Here is a 17457-nt window from a genome sequence, read left to right on the forward strand (position 1 = left end):
GTGCGGCTATTATCCCCATTTCTATAGATGAGGAGATCAAGGCTGGGGAAGGGTAAGTAGCTTGCCCGAGGTCACACAGCTAGAATGCTGTGTTGTTGGGACTCACACCTACAGCTGACTTCAGAGCCTTTGCCCTGTCACAGTCAAAAGCTTGGAGCTTTCCCGGGTGCCTGGGTAGCTCAGTTAAGCGTCCGTCTCTTTAATTTCAGCTCAGGTCATGATCTCACGGTTGGTGGGTTGGATCCCCGCGTGGGACTCTGTGCTGACAGTGTAGAGCCTGCTTGGGATTCTCTGTCTCCCTCTTTCTCTCAAAATAAATAAACTTAAAAAAAAAAAAAGCTTGGAGCTTTGAAATGTCTCATCATATAATATTGGGGTCCTACAAAAAATTATTTACAACCTGGATATATGTTTTGAAGCATTCAATGAGCTCCTAAGAACCTACCCTCAAACTGGTCAACTCCAGCACTCCTGGATCCTCCGGACCAACATGCATACCCCTCCCCAGTCCTTGTGCCCCACCATGCCCCCCCCCCAGGGGACTTCTATTCAGCATTTCATGTTTATCATTCTCTCACCTTTCAAAAACTAGTATTTTAGCACAGAGGAATGCGTCCCTCAGAATATGCTCCTCCAGCAGGAGGAGATGCCAACTACTTCTCTGCACAGGGCAGCTAGGCTCAGCCTCTAGCCTGAGCGAAAGAGGTGGACCTACACTCAGATGGTCTGTGGACTGTCCCCTCCCTGCTCAGGGCCCCAGGCGTGGACATAACGTACCTGAGATAGTCCCTCCGGCAGAGCTTCCGGCCCAGCTTGTAGTAGAGGCGCCGCCCCACCTCGCCCAGCCGGCACCCGCAGAGGTCGCAGCTCAGACAGTCCTCGTGCCAGTACTGGTCGATGGCCTTCAGGAAGTAGCGGTCCCCAATGTTCTGCTGGCAGCCGCCACATGTCAGCAGGGACGGGGGGATCTGCAGCACTTCATCCACTGGCTCCCTGGAGAGAAGACCAAGCATTAGGGACAACCACATGACAAGCACCGGGGGTCAGGAACCGCTCTGGGCCGAACTGGACAGTTAGGTGCCTGTTGGTGACATCAGGAGAAAGGACGGGGTTCCACATCCTGAGGCTGAACTGCCGAGAGGCCCCGTTAGCCTGAGTCAGGCCTGGAGGGAGCTACGTCTCTCCCCCTCCATGCTATAGAAGCAAATGCAAGGCACCAAGAGGTACACCCCACGGGGAAGGGGGGGCGGGGTTGTGCCCCCTGCCTGCCGCCCAGCACTTTCTGGGCCTCTCTGCTGTCTTTTTCTTTTTTCCACTCTCCCCTCCTACTCTCCCCTGTATCTTGGCATTTCTCCTTCTTTTCCTCCTCCCATGCCTAGACTCAAGGGCACTGCCAAACCTCAGGGGAGGCACTCCAGGCTAAAAGAGTTACTTGCTTCAGGGACAGCCCACTACCCAGAGGGCTAAAGCTCTACAAATTCCCTGTTGAATGGACCTGCCATCCTAACCCAAGCCCTTCCCAACCACACAAAGAGCAGAAGTGAGGAAGAAAAAAGAAAGTGATAAAAAAATTATCTTAGGTTGTTTTGTTTCCCAAATAAAAATGCCATCAGGATATAATAGGAATTCTCATTATCATTAAAATATATATATATACATATATGTATATATATATTATACAGAAATTCCACATCTCATCTTTATTACTGAATGAACCCTTGGAGAAAAATCCCAGGTATTAAGGCCATTGTTAGACTTATAAAGGCCATTAAATAGACCTTTCTGCATGTGAAAATTTTTACAACAGCAAAACTGATTTGGATAAAGCTGATTTAGGAAAGAAAATGAGGAAGGGGCAGTGATTATTTTCAAGAGTATACGGCAATTAAACAGATTCTGAAATCTCCATCCAGGCTTGCTAACAGTGAGCCTGTGATACGTGTTCCCTCCTTAAAAGGTGAGACAGTGCCTCCAGTTCACTTTGCTTCCCTGGAATCTGAATATTCTAGTTTTACATTTTAAAATAAATAATTGTATTTGCCAAAAGAAAATAAGAGTGGAAAGAAATATTTCCAGCACCGAATGGGATACAGGAAAAACCTAATACCTGTTGATCTGTAACAATTAACAAGCACTCTTTTGAACCTTACTCAAATGCAAATCTTTTTTTTTTTTTTTAATCTATTATGCTTTAAAAAATGGACTGGCTTCCGATTGTGCAATTCCCAAAGGGAGTTTCCTCCTCCATACCTTGAGGGTATAAATCTTTCTCCTATTTCTAGCTGACACTAATTTGCCAGGTAACCTTGTGCCCTGATTGGTCTGTGCCCATAGAGCTCAGCACCAGTTATACTTAGGGACGATGAGACTCAGGTGATCAGTGTTGTAACGCACGCACGCTGACAACTCCAGGTGCCTCTTTAAAGTGGTCACCTCCCTGTGAATATTTAGGAATACTGAAACCAAGTCAATGCCTTATAGACCAAGTGTAAGGGTCCTTCATAAGATGATTCCTTCTTAGAATAAGAAAATGTGAAACCCAAGTCAGTTTTTTTCTTAAACTGAAGACTTTAAAGAGTTGTAAAAATTCACTGAAGCTTGACTTGCTTTTCTTTGTTTCCACAGGTTATACATAAGGACTGCCATTCTCCCTTCTGAAAGATAATATCCCCAGCATTTCACATGTGTCAGCTCAGAAGCACATGTCCTCTCTTCCCACCGCCCATGGTCTTACTCGGGCTTCCAGAAACACTCGTGGAACCTCGACCATGCTGGATGCCCTGATGCTGATGCTGCCAACCAACTGTGAAAGAGGAGAACTTTCACCTTTCTGGTGCAAAGTTGCCTGGAATTAAAATGATCTGCTCTTGTTACTCACAGGTAAGTGGTAGGGGCCACCCAATGCCTGGTAGAGGAAATCTATCCATTGGTGAATCCTGGCTGGCTTTCTGTCTAAATGTTTCATTTGCAAATGCCTAGGCAAGCTTCTATCTGTAAATTGGAGATGCTGATAGTCAAGGCCCACGTTGGCTTTGAGTAAGTAATCACAGTGAAAAAGCACAAACTTTGAAAAGGGCAAACCTTCAGGGAACTGAAACTTCCAGATTTATCTTCCAATAAAAGGATTAGTGGCTAAATTCTGTTGATCGAAAAGGTATTAGGCACCAATTCATCCCATTCACTCTTATTGTATTACTGTGGTCTTGCTCAGACTCTGAAAACTCAGGGCTAAGTTGTCATTCCAGATTGATTAAAAAAAAAAGGGGGGGGGGTGGTACAGACCACCCTGTAAACCCTGCATCTGCATAGATAGGTTCTTTTAAAAATGAATGTTATTTTTCTCCGGAGAACTTATTTATGGAAGCTGTGTTTTCCTTAGAACCAACCTAGCCCCTTGTAGAACTGGTGTGAGAGCCTTCAAGACTCAACAGTGATGTTTATATTCTCACTGGATCATGGTACTTCCTGTATTTTATAAGAGCATGCTGAGTGTTTATGCTGGTAACGAGGATAAAACCCACGTACATAAACACCATAGCCAGCTGAAACTGGGGGAGGGGGAGACTTCAATCAGGAAAGCACAGTTCCTTTAAAGCAGGAAAAGAAAAGAAAAGAGAAGACAAATGCGTCTTAAAAGCACAAATGGACAAGTCATTAACCAGCTCCTTTGGTCTGTGTAACAAATCCCTTCAAAGGATTAGATGGGGACTTCAAAGGAATAAAAATTCTCAATACCAGACAGCTAATGAATCTTAAAAGGGCATTTGCGCTGACGGGAAAATGATATCTCAAACAACCCTTTCTCCCCTTGTTAACGCTAAAGAATGGTTTGGAGGTATAGGCTGGGAATAGGGGAACGTTCCAAACCAGGACGAGGCTCTGAAAACAAATGTGGCAAATGCTCATTGGAGCTCTGGCTCCCTGACCCCAAACCCTTTGGAGCCCGTGAAAAATGCTATGAGACACCGCTCCCCAGAGTTCACCTATACACAAAATGGTGCACTAACTTTTGAGGTTCACAGGCCTCCCCATCAGTGGACCCCAAGGGAGAGGGAAATACATGTACTCCAATTAACTCCGGATTTAGGGGCTCGAAAGTCTCTGGTGGCCGGAGAGAGCTGCTAGGTGGACGCTCGGACCTCCTCGCCCGCGGGTCCCTGGCGCTACTGGCAGCCGCCCCACCTGCGCACCGCAAAGGGGGCCGTCGGGGACTCGGGAGGCCTCCGCTTGGAATGTCCCCCTTTCCAGGATCAAATGGACAAAGAGAATGGGGACCGAGAAAGCGAGGGGGGAGAAGGAAGTAGAACCAAGCCCGGCACGCTCTCGGGACTGCACCTGCGCACCTCCAATCTCCCCTTGTGCCTGCTCCGGTGTAAACTTTCTGGCCCGCGGTGGCTTTGAGGTGCGTCCCGGGTAGCCGAGAAGGGCCCGCAGAGGTGCCAGGCCGACCCCCTCTCCCTGCCGCTGGTGGCCCAGCCCCTCTCCCAGTGCCCCCCGAGCCACCCGCGAGGAAGGGGGAGCCCTGCTCCAGGCGAAGGGAGCCAAGGGCACGCTGCGGGCGCGCACCTGAAACCTCGCCCGCCGCCCGCGCCACCCTGCAGCCCTGGGGCGCGAGGCCGTGGTCACCGTGGGTGGCAGGGGCAGGGAAGCCACACTTACTCAGACGGGTCCAGGCTCTTCCTCTCGATGGCTGAGGACATTGGGGAGGGAGGTGGCGTGCCAAGCGGCGGGGGCGCTCCCTTTGTGGCGCGGGGCTGGCCGGCTGCCGGGGCTCGGACCCCCTCGGGTGCTCGGGCGCCGCCGCCGCCGCCGCTCCTGCACCTCCTCTTGCTCCGGCGCTCCGGCGGCGAGCTCGCCCCTCCGCGCTCAAGGACAGTCACCGCGCTCCCTTCAAACGCCAAAGAGAGAGAGCGAATCACCGAGCTGCCGGCGCGCCGCGGCCGAGGCGGGGACCGGGGCGCGCAGCCTGGCCCCAGCGGCTGCAGCTGCTGCTGCTGCTGCTGCTCAGGACTTAACCTTCCATCCCGGTCCCGCCGCCGCCACCGCCGCCGCCGCCGCCGCCACCGCCACCGCCAGGTCCGGCTCGGCTTGCGCGCTGTCGCCGGCTCCGCGCCGCCCGCGGGGATCGTGCGCGCCCGCCCGGCCGCCCCGAGTCCTTCGCACCTATGGTCCGGGTCGCGGCGCGCGGCTCGCCGCCGAGGGCAGGGAGGGGGCGGCGGCCTGGGGCGGGGAGGGGACCGTGCCTCTCTCCCCAGGCTCCCTCCTCTCTCGGGAAGGTCTATTTTCGCTCAGCTTCCCTCTGTCTCTGGTTTCATTTCCTTTTTCCTGATCACGATTCAAATACAATAGAAGGAAATCACATTTAAAGAGACAGCTGCCCGGTCCCCCCCCCCCTTTTTTTTAACGGGGCTCCTGGGGATTAGCAATACAAACAGCAGCAGCATCAGGACTGACTTGCTTCTTAAAGGGGCCAGCGTCGGGGACAGGCAGAGTCGCTCAGTGAACACCTCTCCTTACAGAGGCGGCTGGGTTGCCTCTAAATCGTTCTTCAGGGCTGCCCCCCTTCGGCGTTTCCCTTTTGGTTAACTAAGACTGAAAGTAACCAGCAGGCCGCTCAAGGAAGAAAGAAAAGACAAGAACATGAGATAAGCACATACAGAAATGCCAGCGTCCCGAGTGGCTTTCGCGCCCGTCCGGGGTTCGAGGTCCCAGGTCCTCAGACACCGTGCGCGGGGCTGCCCCGGACAGCGCGGCTCTGCTTGCTGGCTGCGGGTTTGTGACTGCGTCCGCGCTCCAGAGAGGAGCCTGGTGCTGTGCGAGCAGGGACCGAACGGGCTGGGTACGCCTGAGCAGTGCCAGGGGCAGCTAATCCCGGAGGTGGGGGGGTGGTTGGGAGGGACCACGCTGGTCTGAGTCTCCTCTCCATCTGCTGGCGGCAGAATTCCATCCCTCAGCATCTTTCAAAAATCTGACTCCTGCGGTGAAAGTGCCCCCATGGAAAGTGCCAGTAATACTCTGCACAGAGACAAGTGCCTTTCCAATGATCAGGAACAGTATTTGGGAGCAGTACTATTTTGCCGTGGATCAGGGAAAGAGAAAGAAGCCAGACTTTTGGAGTTCTGGTTTCCCTTCCAACCACAAAGGCAAACAAAGTCTAGGAAGAGGAGGAGGCTAATAGTTTGTCCTTCTGTACGGAAAAACTTTGGGCCTTATCAGAGCTCTTTGCAAATTATTATACTCAGAAATTATTATTTTTCAGAAATGATTATTAAAGGTCTATTTGTGCATGATCCCAGTCACCAGTCTTGTAAAGAGGAAATTACCAAATACTTTCAGAACTCATAGTTTTATATAAACAGTCTGGATCATGGTCATAGCCATTTTATTCCCATTTTAAAGATGATGTTGAAGGACTTGGATGAGATTACCTTGAAAGGTTGGTGGTTGAAGTCAGAACTGAGTTCCTGATTACTTCATTTTCCCTGTTCAGAGCCGATCCTCACTGACTTTGCAGGAGTATAAACCAGAATTTACCATTGTGTGCATGGTTTTGTCATGTTCTTGTCTCCATGTGCAAGGTGGGGGTCCCTAATGGGTATAATTAACACTGTGTGCTGTGTGTGTGCGTGTGCGTGTGTGTGTGTGTGTGTGTGTGTGTGTGTGTGTGTGTGTGAGATGAAAGAAGCCCGAAGAGCAGCTTTGGGTCCCAGTCAAGGCCTTCAGTATATAAAAACATATTGTCCTGATCAGACCCTTGCTTTTAACAAAAAAAAAAAAAAAAAAAAAAAAAGAAAGAAAAGAAAAGAAACTCCCTAGACATTTTAGGCAAGTCCAAATTATGTGATAAATATGTAACTTACCACTCTACAATCAGAAATGAAAATAAACCTATAGTTCGTGGTTAGCAGTTTACCTACTTATAGCCAGGCAGTGTGGTGTTTAAATGCCAGAGCTACCTGGGTTTCACTTAGGCCCTTATCAGCTAGCATGGCCTAGGAAAGTTACTTCATCTGAAGAGAAAGAATTGGGTAGTGGCTCTGGAGTCAGACTGTCAACATTCTAACCCAGTTTCCCACCTGTGTGAACCTGGGCTAAAAGCAAGAATTTAAACTCCCAATACCCTCATCTGTAAAATGGGGATGCTGGAACCCATTGCATCAGTTGTTGTGACGATTAAAAGAGTAAATGCATGCAAAATGTGGCACATGAGCTTATAATGGGGTGGGGGTGATGACAGATAGGAGATTAAATGCATGGAAAGCACTCAATGTACATTAAGTGCACATAAAAGGCAGCTGCTGTGTTATAGCAAAACACATCATTGGGAGAGTTTAAAAAGAGCTTGAATTCAGCAATTCCTCTGGGTATTTATCCAAAGAAAATGAAAAAACTAACTTGAAAAGATATATGCATCTGCACGTTCATTGCAGTCTTATGTCTTACAATAGCCAAGATATGGAAGCAACCTGTCCTTGTACAGATGAATGGATAAAGAAAATGTGTGTGTGTGTGTATACATATACACACAATGGAATATTACCTAGCCATTAAAAAGAATGAAGTCTTGTCATTTGCAACAACATGGATGAGCCCTGAGGGCATTATACCAAGTGAGAAGTAAATCAGAGAATGACAAATTCCATAGGAACTCACTTATAGGCGGAATCTAAAAAACAAGAAAACAAGCTCTTAGATACAGAACAGATTGGTGGTTGCCAGAGGCGAGGGAAAGGGGCAGGTGAAATGGGTATAGGTGGTCAAAAAGTACAAACTTTCAGCTATAAAATAAATAGCTCCTGGGGATATAATGTACAGCATGGTGACTCTAATTAATAATAATACTGTGTGGCATGTTTGAAAGTTGCTGAGAGAGCAAGTCTTAAAAGTTCTCATCACAAGAAAAAAACCTATGTAACCGTGGTGATGGATGTTAACTAGACTTATTGTGGTGATCTTTTGCAATATATGCAAATACTGGATCATTATATTGCACACCTGAAACTAATATAATGTTGTGTGTCAATTATACCTCAATAAAAGATAAATTAAAAATTCAAAAATCAATAGGGAGAGCTTGGAATTAAATTTAAAGGTGAAATGGGGGCTTAAAATAAGAATTTCTCACCATATTTATAAACGATTCCCTGGTTTTAAAAAGCAAACGGAGCAGAGTCCCATCACTTCGCTTCCTATTGCCTGAACATACGAGCATTTTCCATTTCAGTGTTCACTGTCTGGGTGACTAGATGATATGTTTGCATCTGCTTGCTTCTATTAAATTAGTTAAGTTGCTACCTTCCTTGTTACAGGTTTGTATGGGGGCTCGAGTTAGCTGTTAAAATAAATATATCCTCAAGGCAACCTCTGAACCACCAACTTTTGAGCATCAAGTTCCCTCTTAATAATAGGCTTCTGTTTTGACCCCAGTGTGTGAAGAAAGAGAGATTACTGCCTATGACTTTGGGTCAGTTTCTTATCTTTCACAACTCTTTGGGGAGAACTTCCTTAGAGAAAGTGAATATTTGAAATGGTATCTTAAGATTTCAATTTCACACACAGTGGTTGTAAGAAATAACTGCCTACCAGTGGGATTTCATTTCTATTCAACGGGCAATTAAATTGCTCAAATTTAAGCTTAACATTTAGAATCAACTCTCAAAATGTGTTTTTATTATGAATAATTTTAAAGCAATTGTGACCTTACTGTATCTTTCTATAGCAAACCTTATACCTTATGCAGAAGAGGGACTCAGTAACTATGAGGCAATTCAAACATGCAAAACAGTTCTTGAGAGTTGGGGAAATCTGTACTTATACCTACCCAGTGGGATTGCAATTTAATTCTTCTTCCCCACCCCAGCCCCTTCTCCTTGCTAATCTTGAACACCTTAAAATTTAGAAATTTTAACTTCTAAATTAAAATTGAATGTGAATGTCAGAGGAAGACCGAATCAGTCGGCATGATGAATCTGACCTCAGGTAGATTGCTTTCTTCCTGTTGGCATTTTCTATTCTTTTTGCTTATTACATTTACAATTGTTTTCTAGGGAAGAGCGGTTTCAAGTGACTAAGGCTGCATTTCTTTGCTAAAATGGACTTCTAATAGAAATGAAAATGCAAATGTCATTGGGAAAATGCCAAGAGTGAAAATTTACTTCTTTTATTTTTTTTTCCCAATCGTTAGAAGCTAAGTTGTATCACATGCCTGTGAGCTGTGACATTCACGTATAGAAACAAAAATAAAGATTTGTCTTAATATGGCTCCAGTTCCCGTGCAAAATTCTTTAAACTACTCAATTGTCATAGGCATCTGGCTCCCAAACTCATCCCAGGACATTTCAGTTGGTGGATATGTTTTCACAGAATGTTACACCTATTAGTAATCTTAGTAATAAATAAATCAGGTTTCCTGTACAGTTGAATAGACCCCCAAAAAGTCTTTAAAAATCCATTTCAACTGAGGCTCAGGAGAATGAGCATAGATGTTAGACAGACACAGCTCGGCTGGTTACTAGCTGTGTGATTTGAAGGAAGTTACTTCACCTCTCTGAACTTCAGTTTCTATATCTGTAAATGGAGGCAGTTGTAATGCTTAGCAGGGTTGGGACTAGGGTGAGGCCACTGCGATCACCTCACAGGAGTTTTAAGAGGATGTGCTAAGAGTTTTAGCATGATGTGTGTGAAAATGCTTTGCACACTAATGGTGCATAGTAAATACATAGAAATGAGAGTTGTTGGGGCACCTGAGTGGCTCAGTTGGTTAAGCGTTCGACTTCGGCTCAGGTCATGATTTCGAGGTTCGTGGGTTTGAACCCCGCGTCAGGCTCTGGGCTGACAGCTCAGAGCCTGGAGCCTGCTTTGGATTCTGTGTCTCCCTCTGTCTGCCCCTCCGCTGCCTGTACTCTATCTCTCGCATTATCTCAAAAATAAATAAACATTAAAAAAAATAAAAAATAAAAGAAATGATAGTTGATGTTATTACCTCATCTTTCAGAAGTTATCACCACTGTATCAGGAAACAACTAGCTAGTCTCCCAGCTAGTCAAAGCTACAGGAAGAGCTGAAGTGTATGTAAGACATCAACCAGCCCCAGGCTTGGGGGGCCCACATTTGTCAGCCAGAAATGCAGGATTGTACCCATTTACGTTCTGGGCAAGCTGCTGACACTTCATTGCTTCTCTACTATGTTGTCTGCTTCAGCTACATCCTTGACTTTAGCTGTCTGATTTTCCCCTTTCCAACAACTTCCAGACCCACTTTTACAACTAAGACAAGAGGCGGGATCGGGTGGTCAATCATTGCTCCCAGATATCACAATTCCACAGCAGGGTCTTAGCAGAATTAAGCTCCTAGCATGTCCTAGTGGAAGGAACCTCAAAAATGTGACTTCCTGGCTTGTTCTTTGGAGCAGAAGGGGTTCTGAGGCACCTCCCTAGGGGGCTTCACCTGAGTCTGTTCCAACCGCAGCAGCGCTGTACTTGTTGACCTTTGACATACTGCCTGACCTCTCTGGACTTTGGTTTTGGCATCTGTGAAGTGGGCATAGTCAGAGTTTCTGTCTCAAGGGGCCATTACAGTAACCCTGTGAAATGAATCACATAAGGTGCTTGGAAAGGACCTAGTAAGTTTCCGAGGAAGATTCTCCTTACACAGACATTCCAGCTTTAAAATCTTACAGGGCGCCTGGGTGGCTCAGTCGGTTAAGCGTCCGACTTCGGCTCAGGTCACGATCTCACCGTCCATGGGTTCAAGCCCCACGTCGGGCTCTGGGCTGATGGCTCAGAGCCTGGAGCCTGCTTCCAATTCTGTGTCTCCCTCTCTCTGCCCCTCCCCCGTTCATGCTCTGTCTCTCTCTGTCTCAAAAATAAGTAAACATTAAAAAAAAATACAGAAATATTTCTCTTTTAAAAAAAAATCTTTGAACACCCATTGATAATTCAGACCCTTTGAAGGGCAAGGCAAATGAGACATGGAATCGACAGCTCTTTCTTTCACCACAGCCATCAACAAACTCTTCCCCACCTTGGGTGCTGGACCCTGAACTTGTTTGCTGCTCCGAGTTCAAGTGGGGAGTTAGATTGCTGGGTGAGCTGACTTACTGAGCTATCCTTGTGTTCTTTGTCCATACAAGCTGTCCCCTCTCTTTAACTGCAAAGAGACAGCCTCGCCTGAATGACACATCGCAGTGCCTGGGACTCAGCACATTTGAAATCCAAACTCTTTCCTGCGGCCCTCGATAAATATTCATCGAATGAATGAAAGTACAAATAGAAGCCCTGCTTCCCTTGGCCAAAGCGTGCGCTGTGGTCTCTGGGTAAATGTTGAGAAGGAACTTGAAAATCTTGTCTTCCTTGAGCATCACTTTTAGGAGAAGATAAGGTCTCGGATGCCATTCAGATTCAGGCCCAAAAATTGGTTTGTGAAAGAGATCAGGCTCCTGGCTTCTGGGAACACTCAGATATGGGTGGTGTCAAGAAGCAAGGCCAATGCTTTGAAGCTGGATTCTCTACTGCAGCCCCCTCACCCCCCCAGCTGCCCACAAGGAGATGTGGCTACAGCAAACCAGGGTAGAATGCAGCCAATGATACGATCAAAGATACAGACTTTGGAGATAGACTGGCTTGCCTTTTAGTCCTGGCTTTTTTAGCTACATGGTTTTAGGCAAATTATTTGACAGCACCGAGCCTCAGTTCTGTCACGTATAAAATGGGGATAATTATATCTTCATCACGGGGTTGTAGGGATAAAATGAGATCACACATGTCAAATGCTTAGCATAGCGCTCAATGGATGGGAGCTAGTCTTAGAATTAATTAAGCAGAGAGAACCTCAGAGGAGGATAGTCAACCAGGGCAGGGTTTTCATGGCTGAACACAGGCGGGATCCTGCTACAATAAGGGCTTAGCTCCAGGAGGGTGGAGGCAGCCTCCTTGCCTGGGGAACTCTTGCCTTACCTCCTTACCTGCTCTGGTAACCCCCGTGGGACAGATGGGCTGGACTTACAGACGCCTGGCTCAACCTCATGTTCAGGAAAACAGCATACAGAGATGGCATGAGGAACCTGCCTTGGCCACTGGCTCTTCAGAGTTGGAGGTCTCTGGTTTGAGGCACTGCATCTAGACAGGATTTCCATTGGATGGAGGAGCTAGGCTGCTTCTGGGGCAGCTGTGTTTTCTGGTGCTCAAGTCTAGCCGAGGACACTGAGTCTGGCAGGGGGAGGCGATTCTACTTCCTGATGATGTTTGCTTTCCTAAGCTTCAGACCTCAGTTGAAAGGAGTCTTGTCGATAATGCTCTCTAGAAATACCCATTGCTGAAGGAGGTATGAAAAGAGCTGCTTGCTCTTTTCTGCCAGTTTTCTCTGCCTCCCTTTAGCTGTCCCGCATGCATCAGACTAACCCCGGAAGCTCAGGCTGACCCATCTGGAATCCTGTTTTCTTCACTGCCACCACCCTGCTCAAGAATTTGCAATGGCTCCCTATATAGCCTGTAACCATTGGCAAAAGGCCTAAACTTTGGGGACCCCAGTGCTCTTGTTTTTATAGAAGGAAGAAGGTTGAGCTGCAATTCTGTCCCTCTAGCAGGTCAGGACCAAGCCTTCCATGCTTCCATTAAGGCTCTGTGATCCTCCCCACTCCATGGGTTCAATTTTATATTCCACACCCTAGTGCCTAAACTTTCCTACTCAGCCAGGCTTCTCCTCTTTGATCTCAAACACCCTGTTTGTGCCCATTTTTATGTACTGTCTTATCCTGTTCTCTCTGTCTGGGATGTCTGCTTTGTCTGTGTTTCAAAACTTTGGTGCTTGAATAGTAGAGTGGTTAAGAATAAAGGCTTTGGAGATAAATAAACCTCGTTTCCAGCCTCTGCTTCATAACTTACTATCTGGGTAATTAATCTTAGGCAAATCTCTGAGCTTCAGTGCTTGCAATGATAAAACAGAGACAATGCTAAATATAGGGTTCGAAGAAGTAACTGAGATAATGTGTGCAGCAGACAGAACCCTGTGCATGGCACAGAGTAAGTGTTCAGTAAAGGGCAATCATTAGTGCATCATTACTAAGTCCCCAGTCCTCTCTGCCTCCTCCAGTTTTGTCCATCAGCCTGGACCCAGCTCAAGTCACATCTTCACCCTGGAGTTTTCTCTGTCCCTGGAAGCTCAAGGTAGCTGATCCCTCCCTGAGTTCTGACGGCTCTTAGCTCTAGGGCCTGGTGAAGTGCTCATTAGACTCTGCCCGGCAGTACAGTGATTTCATGTGTGTGCCCAATCTTGCCACCTCAGAAGTGCCTTATGTTCTGGGAGAAGAGAGGCCATGATTTTCATTTTCACCAGCTTCCAGGGTACTGATATAAATTTGGAGATACTCAATAATTCCCTTTGAATTAAAGGCTTTAAATACCACATGCATGTTATCAATATCCCAAATTCCTAGATTCACATCGACATTCAGGAAGGCCTGAGGGTCTTTACATTGGAAACAAAGGTGTCCCTAGAATCAATATTGAGGATGGCCCATGCATTATCCGTCACAGACCTCTTAAAAACCTGGGGACTGGGGCACCTGGGTGGATCAGTCGGTTAAGCGTCTGACTTGATTTTGACTCAGGTCATGATCTCACATTGGTGAGTTCAAGCCCCGCATTGGGCCCTGTGCTGACAGTGCGGAGCCTGCTTGGGATTCTGTCTCCCTCTCTCTCCACCCCTCCCTTGCTTGCTCTATATCTCTATCAAAATAAATAAAGTAAGCTTAAAAAAGGGGGGGGTTAACCCCTCTGGGAACTAAAGTTGTAAAACTTAGAAGAAAACCTAGGGGGAAATCCACATGACATTGAATATGCCAGTGAGTTTTTAACCAAAAGCACAGGTGTCATATTTTATTTATATTTAGTTTAATTGTTAAATTATATTTAATTTAACTGTTAAATTAAAAACAGATACATTGGGCTATGTGAAAGCTAAAGACTTGTACCTCAAAGACACTATCAACAGAGTAAAAAGGCAATCCATGGAATGGGAGAAAATATTTGCAAACCATATAGCTGATGGGAGGTTAATATTCAGTATATAAAAAGATTTCCTATAGTTCAACAAAAAAAATTACCCAAATAACCAATTAAAAAATAGGCAAAGGACTTGAATAGACGTTTCTTCAAAGAAGATCTACAAATGGCCAGTAAGCACATGGAAAGCTGTTCAACCTCGCCAATCATTGGAGAAATACAGATCGAAACCGCAATGAGATACCACTTCACATCCATTGGGATAGCTCTCACCAAAACCCAGAAAATAACAAGTGTTGGTAAGGATGTGGAGAAACTGGAACCCTTGGGCACTGCTGGCGGGAAGGCTCCTATAGGTACCGGTGCAGCTCCCATAGGATACAATATGTAGGTTCCTCAAAAATTAAAAATAGACTTACCAAATGACTCAGCAATTCCACTTTTGGGCATATACACCACCCCCCCCATTGAAATCAGGAACTCAAGCAGATATTTATATGTCTGTGTTCATAGCAGCATTTTTCACAATAGACAAAAGATGGAAGAAAGCCACGTGTCCATCAACAGATGAATGGGTTTTTAAAAAACGGTGTGTGCATGCAATGAAATATTAGTCTACCTCAAAAAAGAAAATTCTGACCGATGCACAACATCGATGAACCTTGAAGGCACTATGCTAAATAAAGGAAGCCAGCCACAAAAGGTCAAAGACTACATGATCTCACGCATATGAGGTACCTAGAGTAGTCAGATTCATAGAGACAGAAGGTAGAATAGTGGTTGCCAGGGACTGAGGGGAAGAAAGAATTATTTTTCAATGGGTACATTGCTTCAGTTTGGAGAGATAAAAATAGTTCTGGAGACGGATGGTGGTGCTGGCTGTACAGCAATGTAGATGTACTTAATGCCACTGAAGTGTGCTCTCGGGAATGGTTACAATGGTAAATTTTGTTATGCATATCTGACCACCAGAAACATTGGTCAAAGTTAAAGGCCATCTAGGTGCACATCTGGGCCAACATGCAAGGTTTTGCCTACTGTTTCAGGAAGCTCACAACCTTCTCAGATTCATCTGTGGACCCATTTAACCCCAAAGTTATGGGGAAGCTAGTCCTGTACGTCCTGAGACATTCTTCAGGTGCCCCTGTGGCAATCCCTACCCACTTAGGTCTCTGTCCGTGGTGGTGGGCCCTGATTTCCAGATGACTTTCTTTGCAAGAGGCCACTCGGCTCCAAGGAAAGGAGAAAAGGGTGCAGTGTGTTATTTTGTAAAGCCACATCCTTAAAGGAACTCAACGCTTGCATAGATATCTATCTGCCCTCTCCTCTGAGAATCTGTCAGTTAGAAGGCACCAGTCACAGGCTCCACTTTGGGGGACAGTGGCAGGAACGGGGGTCTCCTGTAAGTAGAGCATCTTTAATGTTCCTTCAGGCCACAGCCCCTTTCCAAAGGCCCTGGGGGCTGCTTGTGGGCCGGCTCAGCTCCTCTCAAACTTTCAGGCTACAGTGCTTCCCATCATATTGCAGAAGGCCGCCTTGGGTCATATCTTGCAAAGGAAGAGCTATTAAAAAATATTCCATTTGTATTTCCTGCATGGCCCTCCATCTGGAAATATCTTTTATCTGGCAACTTTTGCAAAGTGAACTGAATCTTGAAGGAGGTCCTGGCAGGTTTATGCTGGCTTCTCTATTATTCCAATAAGTCATTTCCATCCTAACCTTCACAAGGGCCGAGTAATCGTGACTTGGTATCAGAAACAGGACTGGCAGAGAATGGCAGCAAGTCTTTTGGGCCCAGAGGTATCTTTTTAACTCTGAAAACACCCACTTGGAGGGCAAGAGCAAAATCTAGAAAATTATTATACACACTCTCTCTCAGCTCAAGTGTTACTTCTTCGAGGAATCCCCACTCCCACCCTCCGTGACTAGATCAGGACCCACCATTGTCTAATGTCACTCCCAGTCTGGATCACAATTTGTAGTCCTACGTTTTGTGATGGTTAAAGCGTGTCTGGCTCCCCCAGAGACTGCAAGTGCCTTTTGCTCAGAATCGAATCCAAGAGCCTAGCTTAGAATCTAGAAGGTAGTAAGTATCCAATAAATATTTATTGAAAAAATGAATGCATGAGCAAATGAATGAATGAAACTCATCTTACCTGCCTCTCTGCCAGTTACTTCAAGTCCTGGTTGAAAAAATACCTCCTTTTCAGAACTGTTGTTACTGAGAGAAAATGACAGGAACCCTCTGGTAGGTAGCTAGAAACAGAATGGAGGGAGGGAGGGGGGGAGAGGTCTTTATCTTCAGTTAGAGAAATGTTTCCATGGGTCCTTGATAAAGTAGGGACAAATGCCCCCAGGGCCCTCTGATGGCTGTGTGTCCTTGATAGTGTGGCTGGGTGGGGCAGGCGGAACTTTGGCATCGGGGCAAAGGGATGGATTTTAACGGTTTCTTCACTGGTTGAAAAGGCTGCTTCCTGCCCAACTTTGTTTTTCTCCGTTATGTACCAGCTCAGCCTATAAATGGGAAGGAGTGGCCAGCTTCTCCCAATGTGTGGGGTGAGGTGGGGGTGGGGGGAGGCTGGTGCATCAGGAGCTGTCCTTGCCGAGGCTGTCCTGTCATGGCCTTTCAAGTCTGACATGGCAACTGTTCCCCTTGTGTCTCACACTTTGAAAATCTCACATCACTTTCGGTCACAGAAATCCTCCCCCCACCCCCGACTTAGAAAGGGCAAGTAGCCAGGCTCCCATTTGATAGGGGAGGAAATGAGGCCAAGCCTTTCCAAATCTTAATCCTGCTTAAACTAGAGAGCCCTAGGACACTTATTCATTGAACTCTGGCATTCTTGCTCATGAGAAGGTCTTTTGAGAATTCATTTTTCAAGAGGAAGTGTTTCATTAGGCAAAAAAATCTACTCAGTGGCCATATTAAGTACATAGTAAGTGGCCTTTCTGGGATTTGTCTTTTGAGTAATTCAGACAAAAGATTACAGTTAGGGATAGATGGGTCTATTGTTGCAAACGATAGCTACCTCTCCTTGAGCACGTATTGTGCGTCAGGCACTTCATACATTTTATCTTATTTAACCCTATTAACAACCTTCTGAGGTCAATAGTATTATCCCATTTTATAGATAAGGAAACAGAAGGTCAGAGAAGTTTGATAACTCGCTCAGGGTCACACAACTACATAAGTGTAGGAAATGGGATTTGAACCTACGTCTTCTGACTCCATACCCTCGCTCTTACTCGTCATGTCAGTGTTTCCCAAATTTCCTGCATTTGCTTGTTAACCACACCTGTCCTTAGGCCCACACCACACCTACCAGATCAAAATCTCCAGGGTCCTCAGAGAGTAACTCTCTGGACACCAATCGAAAGTAGACTGCTCCCCAGGCACTAACACACCACTATTTTTTTTTTCTTTCATCATTGTCCTTATCACTACCTGACATTTTCT

At 46.2% G+C, this 17457-nt stretch overlaps 1 protein-coding gene and 1 long non-coding RNA gene across 4 annotated transcripts in view; one reads left to right on the forward strand and one right to left on the reverse strand.

Annotated features, from left to right (window-relative positions):
• LOC125177157 (uncharacterized) overlaps positions 1-2801 on the forward strand; it is a 27959-nt gene extending 25158 nt beyond the window's left edge. Inside the window, exon 3 of the long non-coding RNA XR_007156522.1 lies at positions 2626-2801. This is a non-coding gene — a long non-coding RNA (uncharacterized LOC125177157). The remainder of the gene's footprint in view (positions 1-2625) is intronic.
• Positions 1-16334, reverse strand: part of LMO2 (LIM domain only 2) — a 21346-nt gene extending 5012 nt beyond the window's left edge. The window contains exons 1-3 of one of the 3 annotated variants that reach the window (XM_047879244.1): positions 16157-16334; positions 4660-4888; positions 778-993 (exon numbers count right to left, since the gene is read on the reverse strand). In XM_047879244.1, coding sequence (XP_047735200.1) covers positions 778-993; positions 4660-4700 — 257 coding nt within the window. In that variant the 5' untranslated portion in view covers positions 4701-4888; positions 16157-16334. Of the gene's footprint in view, positions 1-777; positions 994-4659; positions 4889-5016; positions 5039-5163; positions 5320-16156 lie in introns of those variants that run through there. The other 2 variants (XM_047879245.1, XM_047879243.1) reach the window with 2 other exon arrangements.
• Positions 16335-17457: the final 1123 nt, after the last annotated feature.

The sequence above is a fragment of the Prionailurus viverrinus genome, chromosome D1 (assembly GCF_022837055.1).
Source record: "Prionailurus viverrinus isolate Anna chromosome D1, UM_Priviv_1.0, whole genome shotgun sequence".
Taxonomy (NCBI): Eukaryota; Metazoa; Chordata; class Mammalia; order Carnivora; family Felidae; genus Prionailurus; species Prionailurus viverrinus.